The sequence below is a fragment of the Oncorhynchus gorbuscha genome, linkage group LG17 (assembly GCF_021184085.1).
Source record: "Oncorhynchus gorbuscha isolate QuinsamMale2020 ecotype Even-year linkage group LG17, OgorEven_v1.0, whole genome shotgun sequence".
In the NCBI taxonomy this organism is placed as follows: domain Eukaryota; kingdom Metazoa; phylum Chordata; class Actinopteri; order Salmoniformes; family Salmonidae; genus Oncorhynchus; species Oncorhynchus gorbuscha.
Genome location: NC_060189.1, coordinates 43,966,670 through 43,992,401, shown reverse-complemented (window position 1 = coordinate 43,992,401; position 25,732 = coordinate 43,966,670). Strand labels below are relative to the sequence as shown.

Below are 25,732 nucleotides of genomic sequence, written 5' to 3'. Positions count from 1 at the left end.
CACCACACGTGTTGATGGGTACACTTCCTGCTTTTACTTCCTCCTTTTGCTTCCTGCTTTGCTCCTATTAGTAGAATCGCAATGGCCTCCAGGCCACCCATTATGCCATCATTGACATGAATTGAGACACCAGTTCTATTCATTCTATTTCTATGGCGGCACATGCAGTCAAGAGTGGAGGAGAGGAGAAAATGACAGTGTTTCTTTTTTCACTATCCGAACGGTTAATTACGGTGACTGCAATCATTTGGCTGGCCAACTACCGCCATCCAAAATCCATGACCGTCACAGCCCTAGTCTTTCCCTGACCCCGAATCTGACCTCATACAGCCCCCTTCCTCGTGAGACACACACACACACACACACACACACACACACACACACACACACACACACACACACACACACACACACACACACACACACACACACACACACACACACACACACACACACACACACACACACACACACACACACACACACACACACACACACACACACACCACCACCGCTCATCCTGCTCCCTTTGCCTTTGCGTGGTAAGACCCAGGCCCATTATCAACTGTATACCCCGAATCTGAGTTTGTTTATCTGGAGTACTTCTCCTGTCCTATTCAGGTGTCCTGTGTAAATCTAAGTGTGCGTTCTCTAATTCTCTCCTTCTCTCTTTCTTTCTCTCTCTCGGAGGACCTGAGCCCTAGGACCATGCCCCAGGACTACCTGACATGATGACTCCTTGCTGTCCCCAGTCCACCTGGCCATGCTGCTGCTCCAGTTTCAACTGGCCTGGGCCCTAGGACCATGTCCCAGGACTACCTGACATGAGGACTCCTTGCTGTCCCCAGTCCACCTGGCCATGCTCCTGCTCCAGTTTCAACTGTTCTGCCTTACTATTATTCAACCATGCTGGTCATTTATGAACATTTGAACATCTTGGCCACGTTCTGTTATAATCTCCACTCGGCACAGCCAGAAGAGGACTGGCCACCCCACATATGCTCTCTCTAATTCTCTCTTTCTTTCTCTCTCTCGGAGGACCTGAGCCCTAGGACCGTGCCCCAGGACTACCTGACATGATGGCTCCTTGCTGTCCCCAGTCCACCTGACTGTGCTGCTGCTCCAGTTTCAACTGTTCTGCCTTATTATTATTTGACCATGCTGGTCATTTATGAACATTTGAACATCTTGGTCATGTTCTGTTATAATCTCTACCCGGCACAGCCAGAAGAGGACTGGCCACCCCACATAGCCCGGTTCCTCTCTAGGTTTCTTCCTAGGTTTTGGCCTTTCTAGGGAGTTTTTCCTAGCCACCGTGCTTTTACACCTGCATTGTTTGCTGTTTGGGGTTTTAGGCTGGGTTTCTGTACAGCACTTTGAGATATCAGCTGATGTACGAAGGGCTATATAAATAAATTTGATTTGATTTGATTTGATATACCTGTATCAGGACCCATGGTGAGGGGAATTAGTACAAACATGATCTTGGAAGGTTCTCTGTGTGTCGTAACACAGTTATGACCTCCTCCTTGGATAGAGCCAGGATGAAGGCTTGGTCTGTGTGTGTGTGCATAATGTGTACTATGGAGGCTTGCTAAAGGCTTCTGTATGCTACAGTTGGCTGGCGGCTAGCCGAACTCGCATACTCCCTTAAAAAAAGACCTTCACTTAAAAAAAGAGAAAAAGATGCAACAGCCTGTTTGTCCATCTTGAGGCGCCGTAGCCAGTATACACTTCCACAAAATAGTCAGAATGAATCTAAGATATTGCAGTATTTCCCAAGTGAAAAAATGTGCGTGAAATCAAGTTGTCTCTCAAATTGCAAGAATCACTACTGTTGACCAATGACCAACGAAGGGGCGTAGACTGAACTTCAACTTCAGCCTGAACTGAACTTCAGCTTGCCTTGAAAAAAAGTATTAGTGTGCACGAACAGCTGAAAAAAAACCTTACAGAAGACCAAAACAAACAAAAACATTACAATATGTCATCATAACACATGCACAAACTGTTCATTACGGTTTCGGATGGGAAGTATACTGATGACCTATTGACTCTGCCATCTGCCATCCATGGAGCCCCAGGGGGCAGTGGTGCCATCTCCCCCATCGTTATTCCCCTGTCCTCTGCTTATAGAGACCCTGACCTCTGCTGTACTGTGCCTGGGATCTCCTCACAGCACACAGACTACATTCCTTGTCTTTTCTTATAGTACACTACTAGATCTGTTTGTGCTGTATTGGAGTTGGTTAAAGCCTGGTCCCAGATCTGTTTGTGCTGTATTGGAGTTGGTTAAAGCCTGGTCCCAGATGTGTTTGTGCTGTATTGGATTTGGATAAAGCCTGGTCCCAGATCTGTTTGTGCTGTATTGGATTTGGTTATTGCGTGGTCCAAGATCTATTTACAGTATATTGTACAACCAGATCTGGGACCAGGCTTATCTACTGGTGTCTGGAGGGAAATTGTGGAGAGGACATGGAGAAAGAATAATAATAATAATAATATATGCCTTTTAGCAGACGCTTTTAACCAAAGCGACTTACAGTCATGTGTGCATACATTCTACGTATGGGTGGTCCCGGGGATCGAACCCACTACCCTGGCGTTACAAGCGCCATGCTCTACCAACTGAGCTACACAGGACATGATGTAATGATGAGAGAGAGATTAAACAACCCAGGCTAGGACTGCATCTAGTATCTACTACTTTTGTGTCATATAAAGCTGCAGAAATCACATCCTTCTTTCCTTCCTGTTCTGTTCTGATCCAGACCAAGGGACAGGGCTGTTTCACATAACCAATATCAAATCAAATGTTATTTGTCACATATGCCGACTACCATGAAATGCTTACTTTACAAGCCCTTAACCAACAATGCAGTTCAAGAAAGTGTTAAGTAAAAAGTAACACAATAAAATTACATAACAATAACAAGGCTATATACAGGGGGTACCGGTACCCAGTCAATGTGCAGGGGTAATTTGAGATAATTTGTAAAGGTAGGGGTAAAGTGACTATGCATAGATAATAAACAATGAGTAGCAGCTATGTAAAAACAAATGGGGTGGGGGGGTGGGTCAATGTAAATAGTCCAGGTGGCCATTTGATTAATTGTTCAACAGTCTTATGGCTTGAGGGTAGAAGCTGTTAAGGAGCCTTTTGGACCTAGACTTGGTGCTCCGGTACCGCTTGCCGTGCTGTAGCAGAGAGAACAGTCTATGACTTGGGTGACTGGAGTCCTTTGACAATTTTTTGGGCCTTCTTCTGACACTGCCTAGTATATATATATATATATATATATATATATATAAATAAATAAATAAATAAAAGTCCTGGATGGCAGGAAGCTTGGCTCCAGTGATGTGTTGGGCCGTACACACTACCCTCTGTATCGCCTTACAGTCGGATGCCAAGCAGTTGCCATACCAGGCGGTGATGCTCTCGATGGGCAGCTGTATAACTGTTTGAGGATCTGGGGACCCATGCCAAATGTTTTCAGTCTCCTGAGGGGGAAAAGGTGTCCTCTTCACAACTGTCTTGGTATGTTTGGACCGTGATAGTTTGTTGGTGATGTGGACACCAAGGAACTTGAAACTCTCAACCCACTCCACTACTGCCCCGTCGATGTTAATGGGGGTCTGATCGGCCTTCCTTTTCATGTAGTCCATGAGCATCATGAGAATGGAAAATTATGTGGATATATTGAAGCAACATCTCAGGACATCAATCAGGAAGTTAAAGCTTGGTTGCAAATGGGTCATCCAAATGGACAATGACCCCAAGCATACTTCCAAAGTTGTGGCAAAATGGCTTAAGGACAACAAAGTCAAGGTATGGGAGTGGCCATCACAAAGCCCTGACCTCACTCTATAGAAAATTTGTGGGCAGAACTGAAAAAATGTGTACGAGCAAGGAGGCCTACAAACCTGACTCAGTTACACCAGCTCTGTCAGGACCAATGGGCCAAAATTCGCCCAACTTATTGTGAGAAGCTTTTGGAAGGCTACCCGAAACATTTGACCCAAGTTAAACAATTTAAAGGCAATGCTCCCAAATACTAATTGAGTGTATGTAAACTTCTGACCCACTGGGAATGTGATGAAAGAAATAAAAGCTGAAATAAACTGAGTTTAAATGTATTTGGCAAAGGTGTATGTAAACTTCCGACTTCAACTGTAGATGATAACTCTCTTGGTAAATAATGCGATCTACAGCTTATGATAAGGCACTCTACCTCAGGCGAGCAAAACTTACTTTATATGAGACATCGCGCACCAGCAGTTATTGACAAATAGACAGACACCATACCCTTCGCCTTACCAGACATAGCTGCTCTGTCCTGCCGATGCACGGAAAACCCAGCCAGCTCTATATTATCCGTGTCGTCATTCAGTGAAATATAAGATATTATAGTGTTTAATGTCCCGTTGGTAGGCCAGTCTCGATCATAGATCATCCAGTTTGTTTTCCAGTGATTGCACGTTGGCCAATAGAACTGACCGTCTCCCTCTGTATCTCCGCCTTTTCTTCACGTGAATGGCAGGGATCTGGGCCTGGTCTCCGGAAAGCAGTATATTCTTCGCGTAGGACTCATTAAAAGAACATATCTTCGTCCAGTTCGGGGTCAGTAATCGCTGTTCTGATGTCCAGAAACTCTTTTCGGTCATAAGAGACGGTAGCATCAACTTTATGTAAAAAATAAGTTACAAACCATGAGAAAAAAAAATAACAAAATAGCACAGTTGTTAAGGAGCCCATAAAACGGCACCCATCCCCTCCGGCGCCATTATAAACTCCCAACGTCCCATTTTCAGGACCCTGTCTTTCAAAGATAATTCGTAAAAATTCAAATAACTTCACAGGTCTTCATTGTAAAGGGTTTAAACACCGTTTCCCATGCTTGTTCAATGAACCATAAACAATTAAATGAACATGCACCTGTGGAACGGTCGTTAAGACACTAACAGCTTACAGACGGTAGGCAATTATGGTCACAGTTATGAAAACGTAGAACACTAAAGATGCCTTTCTACTGACTCTGAAAAACACCAAGAGAAAGATGCCCAGGGTCCCTGCTCATCTGCGTGAACGTGTGAGACAGGCGCAGGATGGCAACAACAACTGCCCGAGTTACACCGGGAACGCACAATCCCTCCATCAGTGATCAGACTGTCCTCAATAGCTGAGAAAGGCTGGACTGAGGGCTTGTAGGCCTGATGTAAGGCAGGTTCTCACCAGACATCACCGGCAACAACGTCGCCTATGGGCACAAACCCACCGTCGCTGGACCAGACAGGACTGGCAAAAAGTGCTCTTCACTGACGAGTCGCGGTTTTGTCTCACCAGGGGTGATGGTCGGCTTCGTGCTCATCGTCGAAGGAATGAGCGTTACACCGAGGCCTGTACTCTGGAGCGGGAGCGGTTTGGAGGTGGAAGGTCAGTCGTGGTCTGGGGCAGTGTGTCACAGCATCAGACTGAGCTGTTTGTCATTGCAGGCAATCTCAACGCTGTGCGTTACAGGGAAGACATCCTCCTCCCTCATGTGGTACCCTTCCTGCAGGCTCATCCTGACACGACCCTCCAACATGACAATACCACCAACCATACCGCTCGTTCTGTGCGTGATTTCCTGCAAGACAGGAATGTCAGTGTTCTGCCATGGCCAGCGAAGTGCCCGGATCTCAATCCCATTGAGCACATCTGGGACCAGTTAGATCGGAGGGTGAGGGCTAGGGCCATTCTCCCTAGAAATGTCTGGGGACTTGCAGGTGTCTTGGTTGAAGAGTTGGGTAACATCTCACAGAAAGAACTGGAAAAACTGGTTCAGTCCATGAGGAGGAGATGCACTGCAGTACTTAATGCAGATGGTGGCCACACCAGATACTGACTGTTACTTTTGACCCCCCACCTTTGTTCAGGGACACGTTATTCAATTTCTGTTAGTCACATGTCTGTGGAACTTGTTCAGTTTATGTCTCAGTTGTTGAATCTTGTTATGTTCATACAAATATTTATACATGTTAAGTTTGCTGAAAATAAACGCAGTTGGAAGTGAGAGGACGTTTCTTTTTTTGCTGAGTTTATTTGAGGGATGACTGAAGGGGATATTCAGTCTTCATGTACAGACAAGGTGGAAATAGAATGCTTTTGACTGCTAGGTCATGAAAAAGGCTGCATGTACACCTCTCCTTCCTTTCTGTTCTGATCCAGGCCCAGGGACCAGTGCTGAGTCATACTGAGTCATACTAAGAGTGTATGCAGGAGATATGAGAGGACTGGCGGTGATATATTGTATTCATTATAAAACACAGACATGGTGAAAATAGAATGGCTGACTCATTGAATGAAATAGAACAGTTTTATAATATATTGTACTGGTATTTCTATGGGCTGGCTGGCTAGGTCATGAAGTCACAGCTAACCTTCAGCAAGGACACAGGCAGCACATCTACAGAGTACAGCTGTAGGCTAATCTCTAGGCCTATAGAACGGTGATGGTAATGTCGTCTTGAGAGCTACTGATCTACAGTTGAAGTCGGTAGTTCACATACACTTAGGTTGGAGTCATTAAAACTCGTTTTTCAACCACTCCACAAATTCCTTTGTAACAAACAATAGGTTTCAAGTCGGTTAGGACATCTACTCTATGCATGACAAGTAGTTTTTCCAACAATTGTTTACAGACAGATTATTTCACAATACAATTCCAGTGGGTGAAATGTTTACATACACTATGTTGACTGTGCCTTTAAACAGCTTGGAAAATTCCAGAAAATTATGTGATGGCTTTAGAAGATTATGATAGGCTAATTGACATAATTAGAGTCAATTGGAGGTGTACCTGTGGATGTATTTCAAGGACTATCTTCAAACTCAGTGCCTCTTTGCTTGACATCATGGGAAAATCAAAAGAAATCAGCCAAGACCTCAGAAAAAAATTGTAGACCTCCACAAGTCTGGTTCATCCTTGGGAGCAAATTCCAAACGCCTGAAGGTACCACATTCATCTGTACAAACAATAGTACGCAAGTATAAACACCATGGAACCACACAGCCGTTATACCGCTCAGAAAGGAGACGCATTCTGTCTCCTAGAGATGAACGTACTTTGATGCGAAAAGTGCAAATCAATCCCAGAACAATAGCAAAGGACCTTGTAAAGATGCTGGAGGAAACAGGTACAGAATTATATATATCCAAAGTAAAACAAGTCTTTTTTTCACCTTTATTTAACCAGGTAGGCAAGTTGAGAACAAGTTCTCATTTACAATTGCGATCTGGCCAAGATAAAGCAAAGCAGTTCGACACATACAACGACACAGAGTTACACATGGAGTAAAAACAAACATACAGTCAATAATACAGTATAAACAAGTCTATATACGATGTGAGCAAATGAGGTGAGATAAGGGAGGTAAAGGCAAAAAAAAGGCCACGGTGGCAAAGTAAATACAATATAGCAAGTAAAACACTGGAATGGTAGATTTGCAGTGGAAGAATGTGCAAAGTAGAAATAAAAATAATGGGGTGCAAAGGAGCAAAATAAAAAATAAATACAGTAGGGAAAGAGGTTAGTTTTACTTGTATTTAAGAGCAATTGGAGGCCACGGAAGGAGAGTTGTATGGCATTGAAGCTTCCCTGGAGGGTTGTTAACACAGTGTCCAAAGAAGGGCCAGAAGTATACGGAATGGTGTCGTCTGCGTAGAGGTGGATCAGGGACTCACCAGCAGCAAGAGCGACCTCATTGATGTATACAGAGAAGAGCATCGGTCCAAGAATTGAACCCTGTGGCACCCCCATAGAGACTGCCAGAGGTCCGGACAGCAGACCCTCCGATTTGACACACTGAATTCTATCAGAGAAGTAGTTGGTGAACCAGGCGAGGCAATCATTTGAGAAACCAAGGCTGTCGAGTCTGCCGATGAGGATGTGGTGATTGACAAAGTCGAAAGTCTTGGCCAGATCAATGAATACGGCTGCACAGTAATGTTTCTTATCGATGGCGGTTAAGATATCGTTTAGGACCTTGAGCGTGGCTGAGGTGCACCTATGACCAGCTCTGAAACCAGATTGCATAGCAGAGAAGGTATGGTGAGATTCGAAATGGTTTGTTGACTTGGCTTTCGAAGACCATAGAAAGGCAAGGTGGGATAGATATCAGTCTGTAGCAGTTTGGGTCAAGAGTGTCACCCCCCTTTGAAGAGGGGGATGACCGCAGCTGCTTTCCAATCTTTGGGAATCTCAGACAACACGAAAGAGAGGTTGAACAGGCTAGTAATAGGGGTGGCAACAATTTCAGCAGATAATTTTAGAAAGAAAGGGTCCAGATTGTCTAGCCCGGCTGATTTGTAGGAGTCCAGATTTTGCAGCTCTTTCAGAACATCAGCTGACTGGATTTGGGAGAAGGAGAAATGGGGAAGGCTTGGGCGAGTTGCTGTGGGGGGTGCAGTGCTGTTGACCGGGGTAGGAGTAGCCAAGTGGAAAGCATGGCCAGCCGTAGAAAAATGCTTTTTGAAATTCTCAATTATGGTGGATTTATCAGTGGTGACAGTGTTTCCTATCTTCAGTGCAGTGGGCAGCTGGGAGGAGGTGTTTTTATTCTCCCAGAACTTTTTTGAGTTAGTGTTGCAGGAAGCAAATTTCTGCTTGAAAAAGCTAGCCTTGGCTTTTCTAACTCCCTGTGTATAATGGTTTCTAGCTTCCCTGAACAGCTGCATATCACGGGGGCTGTTCGATGCTAATGCAGAACGCCATAGGATGTTTTTGTGTTGGTTAAGGGCAGTCAGGTCTGGGGAGAACCAAGGGCTATATCTGTTCCTGGTTCTAAATTTCTTGAATGGGGCATGCTTATTTAAGATGGTTAGGAATGCATTTAAAAAAAAATACCCAGGCATCCTCTACTGACGGGATGAGATCAATATCCTTCCAGGATACCCCGGCCAGGTCGATTAGAAAGGCCTGCTCGCTGAAGTGTTTCAGGGAGCGTTTGACAGTGATGAGTGGAGGTCGTTTGACCGCTGACCCATTACAGATGCAGGCAATGAGGCAGTGATCGCTGAGATCTTGGTTGAAGACAGCAGAGGGCAAGTTGGTTAGGATGATATCTATGAGAGTGCCCGTGTTTAAGGCTTTGGAGAGGTACCTGGTAGGTTCATTGATAATTTGTGTGAGATTGAGGGCATCAAGCTTAGATCGTAGGATGGCTGGGGTGTTAAGCATGTTCCAGTTTAGGTCGCCTAGCAGCACGACCTCTGAAGATAGATGGGGAGCAATCAGTTCACATATGGTGTCCAGAGCACAGCTGGGGGCAGAGGGAGGTCTATAGCAGGCGGCAACGGTGAGAGACTTGTTTTTAGAGAGGTGGATTTTTAAAAGTAGAAGTTCAAATTGTTTGGGTACAGACCTGGATAGTAGGACAGAACTCTGCAGGCTATCTTTGCAGTAGATTGCAACACCGCCCCCTTTGGTAGTTCTATCTTGTCTGAAAAGGTTGTCATTTGGGATGAAAATGTCACAATTTTTGGTGGTCTTCCTAAGCCAGGATTCAGACACAGCTAGAACATCCGGGTTGACAGAGTGTGCTAAAGCAGTGAATAGAATAAACTTAGGGAGGAGGCTTCTAATGTTAACATGCATGAAACCAAGGCTATTACGGTTACAGAAGTCATCAAAAGAGAGCACCTGGGGAATAGGAGTGGAGCTAGGCACTGCAGGGCCTGGATTCACCTCTACATTGCCAGAGGAACAGAGGAGGAATAGGATAAGGGTACGGCTAAAAGCAATAAGAATTGGTTGTCTAGAACATCTGGAACAGAGAGTAAAAGGGGGTTTCTGGGGGCGATAAAATAGCATCAAGGTATAATGTACAGACAAAGGTATGGTAGGATGTGAATACAGTGGAGGTAAACCTAGGTATTGAGTGATGATGAGAGAGATATTGTCTCTAGAAACATAATTGAAACCAGGAGATGTCATCACATGTGTGGGTGGTGGAACTAATAGGTTGGATAAGGTATAGTGAGCAGGACTAGAGGCTCTACAGTGAAATAAGCCAATAAACACTAACCAGAACAGCAATGGACAAGGCATATTGACATTAAGGAGAGGCATGCTTAGTCGAGTGATCAAAAGGGTCCAGTGAGTAGTTAGGTTGGTTGGGGTCACGGCGATTTAGACAGCTAGCTGGGCCATCGGTAGCAAGCTAGCATAGGATGGAGGTCTGTTATTAGCCACCTCGTGCGTTTCCGTCGGTAGGATTAGTGGGGTTCCGTGTGGTAGATATAACCTGAAAGGCCACACAGCAAGGTAGAAGCCACTGCTCCAAAACCGCCATAAAAAAGCCAGACTACGGTTTGCAACTGCACATGGGAACAAAAATAGTACTATTTGGAGAAATATCCTCTGGTCTGATGAAACAAAAATAGAACTGTTTGGCCATAATGACCATCGTTATGTTTGGAGGAAAAAGGGGGAGGCTTGCAAGCTGAGGACACCATCCCAACTGTGAATCACGTGGGTGGCAACATCATGTTGTAGGGGCTCTTTGCTGCAGGAGAGACTAGTGCACTTCACAAAATAGATGGCATCATGAGGATGGAAAATGATGTGGACATATTGAAGCAACATCTCAAGACATCAGTCAGGAAGTTAAAGCGTGGTTGTAAAATGGGTCTTCCAAATGGACAATGACTCCAAGCATACTTCCAAAGTTGTGGCACAATGGCTTTAAGGACAACAAAGTCAAGGTATTGGAGTGGCCATCACAAATACCTGACCTCAATCCTATAGAAGATTTGTGGGCAGAACTGAAAAAGCATGTGCGAACAAGGTCTACAGACCTGACTCAGTTACACCAGCTCTGTCAGGAGGAATGGGCCAAAATTCACCCAACCTATTGTGGGAAGCTTGTGGAAGGCTACCTGCTACCAAATACTAATTGAATGTATGTAAACTTGTGACCCACTGGGAATGTGGTGTATTGAATAAAAGCTGAAATAAATAATTCTCTCTACTATTATTCTGACATTACACAAAATAAAGTGGTGATACTACCTGACCTAAAACAGGGAATTATTACTAGGATTAAATGTCAGGAATTGTGAAAAACTGAGTTTAAATGTATTTAGCTAAGGCGTACGTAAACCTCTGACTTCCACCGTATCTGGATGTAGTGTGAGTGAGTGTATGTTGTCTACCTCACTTGCTTTGGCAATGTTAACACGTTTCCCATGCCAATAAAGCCCTTGAATTGAATTGAATTGAGTGTGTGAGTGTCTGTGTGTGTCAATCAGTCAATATAAAACGTGGTTTTCCCGATTAGGTTATACCTCGTGGACCTATAGGGTTTGATCCTATGCCTGTGAGCCTATAGACCCATAGACATCATTGATTATCGCTCACCTCAGCATGTCCCCCTGCGTTCAGGGTTTTGTTACAGCGGCCACACTTCAGACAGAACTTATGCCAGTCCTTCCCCAGAGATGACACCTTCTCAGCTAGAGAGAGAGAGATGAGAGAAAGGAGATAGAGCGTGAGAGGAGAGCGAGAGCGAGCGAGGACGAGAAGACGCCATGAGTGTAAATACGCTTAAATAATGAGGCATTTCACTGATTTCAATGACTACACATCCTTATCTCTCAGAAGGCTGTAACTTTAATTTCCTTAGAGAATATAGGTCATTGCTTTACAGTAGAATGATTCTCTGTTCACTCCACTGATTCCTCTCTTGCCTCCTCAGAGCTCAGAGAAAGGAGCATTAGGATAATGTCTGAGGGTGCTAGTGCACTATACAGGACGCTGCTGTAATAATGTCATCACCACACAGACAGACGGCATATGCATGAGGCCGAGTACAGCTGGAGAGCAGGGTGTCAACAGCTAGCCCAGATCCCTTAATATCCCTCCTCTCCTCCCCCTTCCTCTCTCTCTATATCCCCCCCCCCCCCTCATCCCCCTCTCTGATCTGCCCCCCCCAACCCCACTCCTCCTCATCCACCCTGTTTCTACTATCCCCTTTCACCAGTCTTAGTCTCTCTCCCAGACCAGACCAGACACTTCCCCAGACAGGAGTGGTCCTAATTATAGCCAAGTTTCCAATTATACCCACCTCCCTCCCCCCAGACAATGGTCCAGAAGAGGCCTACAGGGCCAGCTAACTTCACTACAGGAAAAACCTTCTCTAATCATGGCAGGCCACAATCAGCCGGACGTCAGGCCGCTTCCTACAGTACACCTCCCTTATCGCCCCATTTCTCCCTCCCTCGCTTCTCCACCTGGAGTGAGCAGGATTGTTTCAGAAGGATTGTTTCAGATCCCCCTCAGCTCAGCGACTGACTTCTGATGAGGCTGTTCATTTTGTCTCCAAGACAGTTTCACTGTCAACTGCACTAAAACAAAAGGAGGATGTAGACAGTAACTACAGTTGGAACTCCCACAAACACAACATAACACAGCCTAACCTGAACATATCACCAGTGATAATAGTTACAGGGGTCAGGGGAAATTCCCCCAAATCACAGATTAGCCTCTAAATCAATGATTTCTGATCAAACAGTGATAGTGTCCAAAGATAATTTATGAGTGGGATAGGAGGGACAGGAGCTGTCATTGTGTGTTTGTGTGTGTGCATGTTGTGTGTGCAGAGGGACAGAAGGGTATGCCAGCCCACTGTCATTGTATGAGGGTTAGGTGATAAACTGAACAAATAAACAGCTCTTCAGTTTAAATGGATGTTATTATTGTAAGATGAGAGAAGTTGTTAAAAGGGGTGTCTGCGTTATGAGTGTGTGAGTTATAGTGTGTGTGTGTTACAGTGTAGGGGGATGGTCCGGCTGTCTATCCGCTGGCTATCCTCCAGCTAACCACTCCCCCTATAAGATACCACACACACGCATACCATTATCCAGCCTGGGAGACTGGAGGCACAAACACACACAGTGTGAACCTTTCCCACTATGGCTAGAGAACATACAATATTGGCACCCTTGCCTTTGACCAAGATAACTGCCAACAATCGCTTCTTGGAGCCACCAATGAGCTTGAATTTTGCCCACTTTTCAGCATCAAACTGCTCTAATTCATCGATGTTTGAGGGGTACCCTCCACTAACTACTGTTTTGGTCCTTTGTAGCTCAGTTGGTAGAGCATGGCGCGTGTAAAGCCACAGTAGTGGGTTCGATTCCCGGCACCACCCATACATAAAATGAATGCATACATGACAGTCAATTTGGATAAAGCGTCTGCTAAAAGGGGTTATTTATTATTATGATTCTGATCTTGCCATTGGTTCTGGATGCGATTCACATCTGGACTCTTCGTTGGCGACTCCAGAACAGTCCAGTGTTTCTTCTTGAACCATTCCTGGGTGCTTTTGATGTGTTTGGGGTTGTTGTCTTGCTGGAAGACCCATAACCTTCAAAAGAGACATTGGGTTGAACATTGCACTCCATAACACCTTGATAATCAGTTGATTTCATGATGTCTTACACACATTCAATCCCCCCAGTTTCAGAGGCAGCAAAGCAACCCCACAGCATTATCCAACCTCCCCCATATTTAGTGAGGGTGTTATGTTCCTTGAATGCTGTGGCATTTCTTTGCTGCCTCTGGCACTGGGGACCTTGCACGTGTGCAAGCCATCCTGAAATCAGCAGATGAGGTGTTTTGGGGACTGATGTTCAACCAAGTATCCAAACACCAGGTCTCCAATGAAGGTTGTGGGTCTTCCAGCAGGATAACAATCCCAAACACATCAAAAAACAACTAGGAATTGTTCAAGAAGAAACACTGGACTGTTCTGGAGTGGCCAGCGAGTAGAAAGATGCAGCAAGCACATTGATGGCTACAATAAGAGTTTGTCTGAAGTTATCTTGGCCAAAGGCTGTGCAACCAAGTACTAGCTCCGGGTGACAATAGTTTTGTCCATGCCTTGTATTTATTTTCTAAACAAATTGTTTAAACTTATGTCAACAAAATTCTAATTGGTTTTGCAATGTCAAAAATCCAATAAGGTCTGGGGACCAAATGTTTTTTTCAATTTGAACTTATTTGAGAAGAAATAGGGAATTATTTAAGAAAAGTGCAAGGGTGCCAATATTTTGTCCCTATAAAAAATTGGTTCTTTTTTTCACCTGATTGCATTTAGTTTTTCGCAAAAACTATAGGGCCCTATAATATATTTGAATATAACTGTAACTCTGAATAATAACACCCAGTAAAGGCTGACTCTCATTCCTGCGGGATTCCGTGAAGTTCTATTGTCAAGGTCTGGACAGGACAGGATAGACAGTTTACAGGATTGGGCAGTACAGGAATAGTTATGAGCTTACTTTGAGGGGGGGAAGGGGTGGGGGGGTTATAAATATGTAATGTGTGGAGCATTTCATACAAAAAAACTGTGTAGGCCTAATATAGTTACCTTATTAAATTCTTTACAAAATAAATAGCCATTTCCCCCCTCCCCTTTCTTCGGTTCACTCTCTTAATGTGGTTGTTATCTGCTGTGTATAGGCAACTGTCTCATGAGCGTTGAGCAGCAGCCAAATGGAGCAGTTGCTATGGCTACTCACACACAAAGCAGCTGTATCGCATTAGTGGAAACCAAGACTGTTCTCAGGGCAAATCTGCCGATTTTGACTAGCAGAAGTGACTTTTCGAAGCAGGTTAGGATAATTAACGTGGGAGGTTAGGATAATTAGGTTAAGGTTAGGAAAAGGGTTAGGGTAAAATGCTAATATTGTCCCTGATGCAACGCAAACATTATCAACCTACAACCAGGCTTGCCTGAGAAGAGTCTTGGTGTGCCGAGTACTCGGACAAAACGAGTATCATAACGGATATGGAGAATTTTCCGAATACGACATCAGTAAAAGAAAATCAAATCAGCTGCCAGCATGCTTCTCTTTCACTCAAACAGTGTGAAGCTCTAAACAGCCATTGCCTAGTTCGTCTGTCTGTATTGAAACGGGCGGGGTATCGGTTGAGCTTGCTGCAGCGATTAGATTAGAACAAGCCACTCTTCCTCTGCTCTCACTTCCACAGACAGACACATGCATGGCTGTTTCACTCACTCACAGTCACTCATCTCAAGGCACAAGTCTGCCCTTCTCCAAACATTGTGTATGAATCAGAATCCGTAGCTAGTCATTTTACCCCCTTTTCTCTCCCCAATTTCGTAGTATCCAATTGTTAGTAGCTACCATCTTGTATCATCGCTACAACTCCCGTACGGGCTCGGGAGAGACGAAGGTCGAAAGCCATGTGTCCTGCACACTTGAGAAATAGTCTTTACCGGCATTTAAAGCACACCTCCGGGTTTTCTGATCATGAGTAAATCCGATTGAGTATCAAGTGTGATAAAATGGATACGATTACGAATATGAGTATGCCGACATCGGTACACCCCTAGATTCCTCTAATACGATGCTGCAGCTGAGTGGGGTCAGACAGAAAAGCAGCTAAAGGCTTCCGCATGCATCGCCTAGCCGAACCGAACGAGTGTGCTCGCGTACTCCCTTTACATATCTTCGCTTGAAAAATGAGAAAAAGCAGCAACAGTACTGTTTGTCCATCTTAAGATGCCGTAGCTTGTATACACTTCAAAATAGTCAGAATTCATTAATTCAGCTAAAATTAATGACAGATTTCTTGAGTTTACATTTTTGCAGAGATCTTAGTCACGTAATTTTACATCTAACTAAAATGTCAAACTGTCCACTTAGGAAGCAACACTGATTGACAATACATTTCACATGCTGCTGTGCAAATGGAATAGACAACAGGTGGAAATTATAGGCAATTAGCAAGACACCCCCAATAAAGGAGTGGTTCTGCAGGTGGGGACCACAGACCACTTGTCAGTTCCTATGCTTCCTGGCTGATGTTTTGGTCACTTTTGAATGCTGGCGATGCTTTCACTCCAGTGTTAGCATGAGACGGAGTCTATAACCCACACAAGTGGCTCAAGTAGTGCAGCTCATCCAGGATGGCTCATCAATGCGAGCTGTGGCAAGAAGGTTTGCTGTGTCTGTCAGCGTAGTTTCCAGAGCATGGAGGCGCTACCAGGAGACAGGCCAGTACATCAGGAGACGTGGAGGAGGCCGTAGGAGGGCAACAACCCAGCAGCAGCACCGCTACCTCCGCCTCTATACCGTGCAGGACGTTTGTCATTTGCCAGAGAACACCAAGATTGGCAAATTCTGTAAAGAGCCCTGTGCTCTTCACAGATGAAAGCAGGTTCACACTGAGCACATGTGACAGACGTGACAGAGTTTGGAGACGCCGTAGAGAACGTTCTGCTGCTTGCAACATCCTCCAGCATGACTGGTTTGGCAGTAGGTCAGTCATGGTGTGGGGTGGCATTTCTTTGGGGGGCCGCACAGCCCTCCATGTGCTCGCCAGAGGTCGCCTGACTGCCATTATGTACCGAGATGAGATCCTCAGACCCCTTGTGAGACCATATACTGGTGCAGTTGGCCCTGGGTTCCTCCTAATGCAAGACAATGCTAGACCTCATGTGGCTGGAGTGTGTCAGCAGTTCCTGCAAGAGGAAGGCATTGATGCTATGGACTGGCCCGCCCGTTCCCCAGACCTGAATCCAATTGAGCACATCTGGGACATCATGTCTCGCTCCATCCACCAACGCCACGTTGCACCACAAACTGTCCAGGAGTTGGCGGATGCTTTAGTCCAGGTCTGGGAGGAGATCCCTCAGGAGACCATCCGCCACCTCATCAGGAGTATACCCAGGCGTTGTAGGGAGGTCATACAGGCACGTGGAGGCCACACACAATACTGAGCCTCAGTTTGACTTGTTTTAAGGACATTACATCAAAGTTGGATCGGCCTGTAGTGTGGTATTCCACTTTAATTTCCAGACCCCCATGGGTTGGTAAATTTGGATTTCCATTGATAATTTTTGTGTGATTGTTGTCAGCACATTCAACTATGTAAAGAAAAAAGTATTTAATAAGAATATTTCATTCATTCAGATCTATGATGTGTTATTTTAGTGTTCCCTTTATTTTTTTGAGCAGTGTATATTCCTTCCTCCCATTCCTCCAGCCAAATCAAATTGTATTTGTCACAACAGGTGTAGACCTTACTGTGAAATGCTTACTTACAATCCCAACAATGCAGTTTAATTAAAATAGAGTTAAGAAAATATTTCCAAAATAAACTAAAGTAAAAAAACAAAATAAACATTAAATTACACAAGAAAATAAGGGGGGGGGGTGTCAATGCAAATAGTCCGGGTGGTCATTTGATTAACTGTTCAGCAGTCTTATGGCTTAGGGGTAAAAGCCTTTAAGGAGCCTTTTAGATCTAGACTTTGCGCTCCAGTACCGCTTGCCGTGCGGTAGCAGAGAGAACATTCTATGACTTGCGTGACTGGAGTCTTTGACAATTTCTGACACCGCTTAGTATATAGGTCCTGGATGGCAGGAAGCAGTGATGTACTGAGCTGTACGCACTACCCTCTGTAGCGCCTTACAGTCGGATGCCAAGCAGTTGCCATACCAGACGGTGATGCAACCGGTCTGGATGCTCACGATGGTGTATCTGTAGAACTTTTTGATGATCTTGGGACCCATGCCAAATCTTTTCAGTCTCCCGAGGGAAAAAAAGGCGTCTTTGGTATGTTTGGACCATGATAGTCTTTTGATGATGTGGACACCAAGAAACTTGAAACTCTCGATACGCTCCACTACAGCCTGTCGATGTGAATGGGGGCGTGCTCTGCCCTCATTTTCCTGTAGTGCACAATCAGCTCCTTTGTCATGCTCACGTTGAGGGAGAGGTTGTTGTCTCTGATCTCCTCCCTATAGGCTGTCACATAGTTGTCAGTGGTCAGGCCTACCACTGTTGTGTCGTCAGCAAACTTAATAATGGTGTTGTGGGTGAACAGGGCGTACAGGAGGGGACTAAGCACGCACCCCTGAGGGGCCACGGTGTTGAGGATCAGCGTGGCAGATGTGTTGTTGCCTAACCTTACCACTTGGGGGCGGCCCGTCAGGAAGTCCAGGATTCAGTTGCTGAAGGAGGTGTTTAGTCCCAGGGTCCTTAGCTTAGTGATGATCTTTGTGGGCACTATGGTGTTTAACGCTGAGCTGTAGTCAATGAACAGCATTCTCACATAGGTGTGCCTTTTGTCCAGGTAGGAAAGGTCAGTGTGGAGTGTGATTGAGATTGCATCATTCATGGATCTGTTGGGGCGGTATTCGAATTAGAGTGGGTCTAGGGTTTCCGGGATGATGGTTTTATGTGAGCCATGACCAGCTTTTCAAAGCACTTCATGTCTACAGACATGAGAGCTACGGGTCTGTAGTCATTCAGGCCGGTTACCTTCGCTTTCTTGGGCACAGGGACTATGGTGGTCTGCTTGAAACATGTAGGTATTACAGACTCGGTCAGGGAGAGGTTGAAAATGTCAGTGATGATACTTGCCAGTTGGTCCGCGCATGCTTCCTGGTAATCTTACACCTTCCTGGTAATCCGTCTGGCCCCGTGAATTTCAGTGACAGACATTTCTGTAGCACGTGAGCAGAACATTTAGAAAATGGAAACAAGTGTCCGGGGGACGGGGCGAACAGGACTCTAGATCACAGATTTTTTTCCCACTGTGATACTTGACCTGGTATTGTATTGTTAGTAAAATGTTGGTATTGTGACAACACTAATACAGACAGACGGGATGCCAGTATTTTAACTTATCCACTTTGCTCCAGGCTGCAGCCTGGAGAGAACATTTACGTCAGCAAGCCCAATTCACAAGGTTGTTAAATTCAGGGAGGGACGCTGACAAGGATAAAGACGGACGAAGAGAGAGAGCGGGAGAGAGCGAGAGAGGAAACCTCGCCTTGACTGAGGCGACAGACGACCTCCAGAGCCAGGGAATTGAAGGGAAGTTGGGCTATAGTTTCACTGGTGTTGCATCAGCCAGCCTGAGGGAGCAGGAGCTGACCCAAACACATGTGTCCCAGAGGCTGTACCAATCACACCCCACAGAGGGACACATCCAATGCTGAATGCCAAATCAACCCTTTACTCTCTAGCCACTTCTGTAGATCTGAGAAGATTAGAGGGGTGGAAGCCAACTGCTGTATATACCACATGTCCACCCAGCCAATCAGAAAGCATTAAATAAAGATAGACAGCTACAGTATCACCATAATGTCTGTGGTCCTAGGGTAGATTTGGAATTCAGATTTTAAAGAGCTGGATGCTGAAAATATATTCTAATGTATGTGCAACAAGAAACCAAGTGTCTGAGAGTGACTTTAACCCTAGTGTTGAATGTAACTGGTACCTCACAAATCAAACCACATTCAAAGCCAGGGTCCGATGAATGATGGTAGTGGATGTAGATGTAGAATGCCAACCTTTGCCATGGGATTGTGTGAATGTTGAATAGCCATTGTCTTAACCACAGCAAAGGCCATTTGGCCTTGGGGTGTTGTGTGTATTCAATTGAAAAAGAGCAGAATGGAGAGAGGATGCAGAGGGGGAACACAGGCTGAATGTTGTTCCTTCCTGTCTGCTGCTGGAGAGGGGAGGATGTGGGAGGATGGTTGTTTGTTTTGCTGTATGTTTGTGCCCTTTGTCTCTGTCTCACACACAAACAAACTATATCTCTCTGTTATCACTGCCCCTATAGGCCCCTCAGCCCTCAAGAGTCAGGTGCATGTTGGTTAATTGGACATGCCATTATCAAAGGAGCGTTGCAATAGTTACAACGGAGTAGACTACAAATGCCTGTGTGTACTCAGCTGGAGTGGATAGGGGAGAGGAGAAGGGATGGATGGGGGGATGGGACAGGAAAGGGAAATGGAGGAGAGAGGGGGGGCTTACAGTGTTGAAGGGCTGAAGAACAGATGGGTCCACATTACAGCTGATGTAGAAATTAGTCCAACCAACCAACCGTAATTTTGAAATATTTAACCTACAGTACACATGTAAATACTTTACATTCAATGAAAAACACACAATTTATATACTGTATTCAGGGTTGGGGTCAATTCCAATTCAATTGCTTTTTAATGAGGAAAATTTGAATTGAAATAGAAATGTCAGTTTACTTCTGGAATTGACTGAATTTAAATAGATTTAACCCCAAATCTGACTGTATTTCAAGTATATTGAAGTCTATGTTAGAGGTTAATAACGTCTGACAGGAATATTAGTAGGACCCTATCAAATCCACGTTGTGGAGAACCCGAACAAAGTCACGGAATCCAGACATTAAAACGGAATTTAACAATATTCAAAAATGTATTGAAATTAGGACATCAACTATTGAACGTATTAGAAAACGCATTAATTTGCCCGAGTTAATCATAAAACATGAACAAAATGCATCAGTGGTTCATGTTTTCCCGCAAACTTCCAGAAACGGCACAGGAATGCACCTGTATGTGATGCAGGCGCATGTCTACACTTTGTACAGCCGTTAGCGATGATGCTAATGACAACCTTCTAATGACAAGCTTTCCCATAAACCTTCTCAATTAAATGTGAACTACAAAGTAACCTGTGCCTACCTGACAGAATGATATCATGATTATATGCATCAATTCAGTAGCCATTTGCTTTGCAAACTATGCAATCACATGAGCACCACAAAAACATCGCTAACCAAACAATGGTCTCTTGCTGGTGCGCACTTGGATTAAAGGGTAGCCTAACTACACCTCAAAAGCCACATTTCTTCTATTTTTCCCAGACCTCAAAAGTCTCCTGATGTGGTTTAAGCATTGTTGTGGACTTAGAACATGCTTTTATATTTAAAAAGTGTAATTTTGAGAGCAAAAACCATTATCATCATTTTTTTTATCGGGAACATGGAAAAATGAAACGGAGAAAACAGTATTTGAGAAAAAACGAAATGGAATCAGGCAAACCATGTAAAGGGCCCTATGTTAGGCTTTATCAATATAAGGCAGCTACTGTAGGCCTACATAAATGACACCTAAATTGCAACACATACACACACATCCACTCATACAATCATTCATAGATTGCTTCTATCTACTCAGTCGTTAAATGGTAATAGTTGTGTGAGGTAAACACTATCAGATATGTGAGGGCAGAAGTCATTATGTTGTCTTCCTTCTGAGTGGATTTCAGTACAATTTTCAGTTATAGTATGATAAGAGGTCTATATACGAGGTAGCTGTGGCAGTACTGTGGCAGTACTGTTGCATGGTGGTAGTTGTGTCAGTGTTGTCCAAGGCGGAGTAGTCTAGTGATTATTTGTCTGCGATGACTTCTCAGACTTTGTTTAACAGCCACAGAGATGTGTGGGTGCAGCATGCGTATTGCATACACCACCGGTCAAAAGTTTTAGAACACCTACTCATTCAAGGGTGTTTCTTTATTTTGTACTATTTTCTACATTGTACAATAATAGTGAAGACATCAAAACTATGAAATAACACACATGGAATCATGTAGTAACCAAAAAAAGTGTTCAATCAAAATATATTTTATATTTGAGATTCTTCAAATAGCCACCCTTTGCCTTGATGACAGCTTTGCACACTCTTGGCATTCTCTCCACCAGCTTCAAGAGGTAGTCACCTGGAATGCATTTCAATTAACAGGTGTGCCTTCTTAAAAGTTAATTTGTGGAATTTCTTTCCTTCTTAATGCGTTTGAGCTAATCAGTTGTGTTGTGAAAAGGTATGGGGTGTATACAGAGGATAGGCCTATTTGGTAAAAGACCATGTCCATATTATGGCAAGAACAGCTCAAATAAGCAAAGAGAAACGATAGTCTATCATTACTTTAAAACATGAAGGTCAGTCAATACGAAAAATGTCAAGAATTTTGACAGTTTCTTCAAGTGCAGGCGCAAAAACCATCAAGCGCTATGATGAAACTGGCTCTCATGAGGACCGCCACAGAAATAGACCCAGAGTTACCTCTGCTGCAGATGAGAAGTTCATTAGAGTTACCAGCCTCAGAAATTGCAGCCCAAATAAATGCTTCACAGAGTTTAAGTAACAGACACATCTCAACATCAACTGATCAGAGGATACTGCGTAAATCAGGCCTTCATGGTTGAATTGCTGCAAAAAAAACCACTACTAAAGGACACCAATAAAAAGAAGAGACTTGCTTGGGCCAAGATACACGAGTAATGGACATTAGACCGGTGGAAATGTGGCCTCGTGTCTAAATTTGAGATTTTTGGTTCCGACCACCGTCTTTGTGAGACACGGATGATCTCTGCATGTGTATTTCCCACCGTGCAGCATGGAGGAGGAGGTGTGATGGTGCTTTGCTGGTGACACTGTCTAATTTAAAAAAAATTCAAGGCACACTTAACCAGCATGGCTACCACACCCTTCTGCAGCGATACGCCATCCCATCTGGTTTGGGCTTAGTGGAACTATAATTTGTTTTTCAACAGGACAGGGTTATTTTACCAAAAAGGAGAGTGATGGAGTGCTCTATCAGATGACCTGGCCTCCACAATCTCCTGACCTTAACCAAATTGAGATGGTTTGGGATGAGTCGGACCGCAGAGTGAAGGAAAAGCAGCCAACAAGTGCTCGGCATATGTGGGAACTCCTTCAAGATGGTTGGAAAAGCATTTCAGGTGAAGCTGGTGGTGAGAATGCCAAGAGTTTGCAAAGCTGTCATCAAGGTAAAGGGTGGCCATTTGAAGAATCTAAAATATATTGTGATTTGAACACTGTTTTGGTTACTACATGATATGTGTTATTTAGTTTATTATTCTACAATGTAGAAAATAGTACAATAAAGAAAAACCATTGAATGTGTGTGTGCTGTGTTTGTGTGTGGGTCACGTGTGAGAGTTATGGTGTTTGGGTGCTTCTGGCTCGTTGTTGATAATTAAACTGCTGTAATTAAGCCGTTTGGGACACTTGCCCATTAGAAGCCTTCCCCCTGTAGACCTCCTTGTTAAATTACTAGTTCCCTCTTATAATTTCCCCACACCGCTAATGTCTGGCGTAATTACCCTCCCTGTTTTCACAGACCATAAGCGCCTGGGCTTGCTCGCACGCACACACAGAAACAGAGACAGACAGAGACCCCACTAAGGCTAGAGAACTTAACTGTCCAAAGAATAACGCTCACAGTAGGCCTAATGGCTTCCCTGCTGAACATGATCCAAAGTAGCAGCACATCATCGACTTTCTGCTAAATCTGTATCACTGATAGCAGCGTAGCACTTCCCCTTTGAGATATAGTCTATCACATGGCTCATCTCATATCGGGCTTGGCATGTTTTCAGAAACAAATTTTCCTCAATGCTGATTCTATTAGATCCATCCTTATGACTCCCATGTTCCCTGGGAGAGAAGGTTGTGAAATCAAATCAAATTGTATTTGTCACATACACATGGTTAGCAGATGTTAATGCGAGTGTAGCGAAATGCTTGTGCTTCTAGTTCCGACAATGCAGTAATAACCAACAAGTAATCTAACTAACAATTCCAAAACTACTGTCTTATACACAGTGTAATAAAGATAAAGATTATGTACATAAAGATATATGAATGAGTGATGGTACAAAGCAGCATAGGCAAGATACAGTAGATGGTATCGAGTACAGTATATACATATGAGATGAGTATGTAAACAAAGTGGCATAGTTAAAGTGGATAGTGATACATGTATTACATAAGGATGCAGTCGATGATATAGAGTACAGTATATACGTATGCATATGAGATGAATAATGTAGGGTATGTAACATTATATTAGGTAGCATTGTTTAAAGTGGCTAGTGATATATTTTACATAATTTCCCATCAATTCCCATTATTAAAGTGGCTGGCAGCAGCCACTCAATGTTAGTGGTGGCTGTTTAACAGTCTGATGGCCTTGAGATCGAGAGACTGAAAAACAGCTTCTGTCCCAGCCTTGATGCACCTGTACTGACCTCGCCTTCTGGATGATAGCGGGGTGAACAGGCAGTGGCTCGGGTAGTTGTTGTCATTGATGATCTTTATGGCCTTCCTGTGACATCGGGTGGTGTAGGTGTCCTGGAGGGCAGGTAGTTTGCACCCGGTGATGCGTTGTGCAGACTTCACTACCCTCTGGAGAGCCTTACGGTTGTGGCGGAGCAGTTGCCGTACCAGGCGGTGATACAGCCCGACAGGATGCTCTCGATTGTGCATCTGTAGAAGTTTGTGAGTGCTTTTGGTGACAAGTCAAATTTCTTCAGCCTCCTGAGGTTGAAGAGGCGCTGCTGCGCCTTCTTCACGATGCTGTCTGTGTGGGTGGACCAATTCAGTTTGTCTGTGATGTGTACGCCGAGGAACTTAAAACTTACTACCCTCTCCACTACTGTTCCATCGATGTGGGTAGGGGGGTGTTCCTTCTGCTGTTTCCTGAAGTCCACAATCATCTCCTTAGTTTTGTTGAAGTTGAGTGTGAGGTTATTTTCCTGACACCACACTCCGAGGGCCCTCACCTCCTCCCTTTAGGCCGTCTCGTTGTTGTTGGTAATCAAGCCTACCACTGTTGTGTCGTCCGCAAACTTGATGATTGAGTTGGAGGTGTGCGTGGCCACGCAGTCGTGGGTGAACAGGGAGTACAGGAGAGGGCTCAGAACGCACCCTTGTGGGGCCCCAGTGTTGAGGATCAGCGGGGTGGAGATGTTGTTGCCTACCCTCCATCACCTGGGGGCGGCCCGTCAGGAATTCCAGTACCCAGTTGCACAGGGTGGGGTCGAGACCCAGGGTCTGGAACTTGATGACGAGCTTGGAGGGCACTATGGTGTTAAATGCCGAGCTGTAGTCGATGAACAGCATTTTCACATAGGTATTCCTCTTGTCCAGATGGGTTAGGGCAGTGTGCAGTGTGGTTGAGATTGCATCGTCTGTGGACCTATTTGGGCGGTAAGCTAATTGGAGTGGGTCTAGGGTGTCAGGTAGGGTGGAGGTGATATGGTCCTTGACTAGTCTCTCAAAGCACTTCATGATGACTGAAGTGAATGCTACGGGGCGGTAGTCGTTTAGCTCAGTTACCTTAGCTTTCTTGGGAACAGGAACAATGGTGTCCCTCTTGAAGCATGTGGGAACAGCAGACTGGTATAGGGATTGATTGAATATGTCTGTAAACACACCGGCCAGCTGGTCTGCGCATGCTCTGAGGGCGCGGCTGGGGATGCCGTCTGGGCCTGCAGCCTTGCGAGGGTTAACACGTTTAAATGTTTTACTCACCTCGGCTGCAGTGAAGGAGAGTCTGCATGTTTTCGTTGCAGGCCGTGTCAGTGGCACTGTATTGTCCTCAAAGCGGGCAAAAAAGTTATTTAGTCTGCCTGGGAGCAAGACATCCTGGTCCGTGACTGGGCTGGTTTTCTTCTTGTCGTCCGTGATTGACTGTAGACCCTGCCACACACCTCTTGTGTCTGAGCCGTTGAATTGAGATTCTACTTTGTCTCTATACTGACGCTTAGCTTGTTTGATAGCCTTGCGGAGGGAATAACTGTACTGTTTGTATTCGGTCATGTTACCAGTCACCTTGCCCTGATTAAAAGCAGTGGTTCGCGCTTTCAGTTTCACGCGAATGCTGCCATCAATCCACAGTTTCTGGTTAGGGAATGTTTTAATCGTTGCTATGGGAACAACATCTTCAACGCACGTTCTAATGAACTCGCACACTGAATCAGCGTATTCGTCAATGTTGTTATCTGACGCAATACGAAACATATCCCAGTCTACGTGATGGAAGCAGTCTTGGAGTGTGGAATCAGC

General features: G+C 44.6%; 1 protein-coding gene across 1 annotated transcript in view; it reads right to left on the bottom strand.

The window, feature by feature from the left end:
* crip2 (cysteine-rich protein 2) overlaps positions 1-25,732 on the bottom strand; it is a 57,079-nt gene that overhangs the window by 8,306 nt on the left and 23,041 nt on the right. Inside the window, exon 2 of the mRNA XM_046308771.1 lies at positions 11,403-11,497. Within this exon, the coding sequence (XP_046164727.1) occupies positions 11,403-11,497 (95 nt within the window). The remainder of the gene's footprint in view (positions 1-11,402; positions 11,498-25,732) is intronic.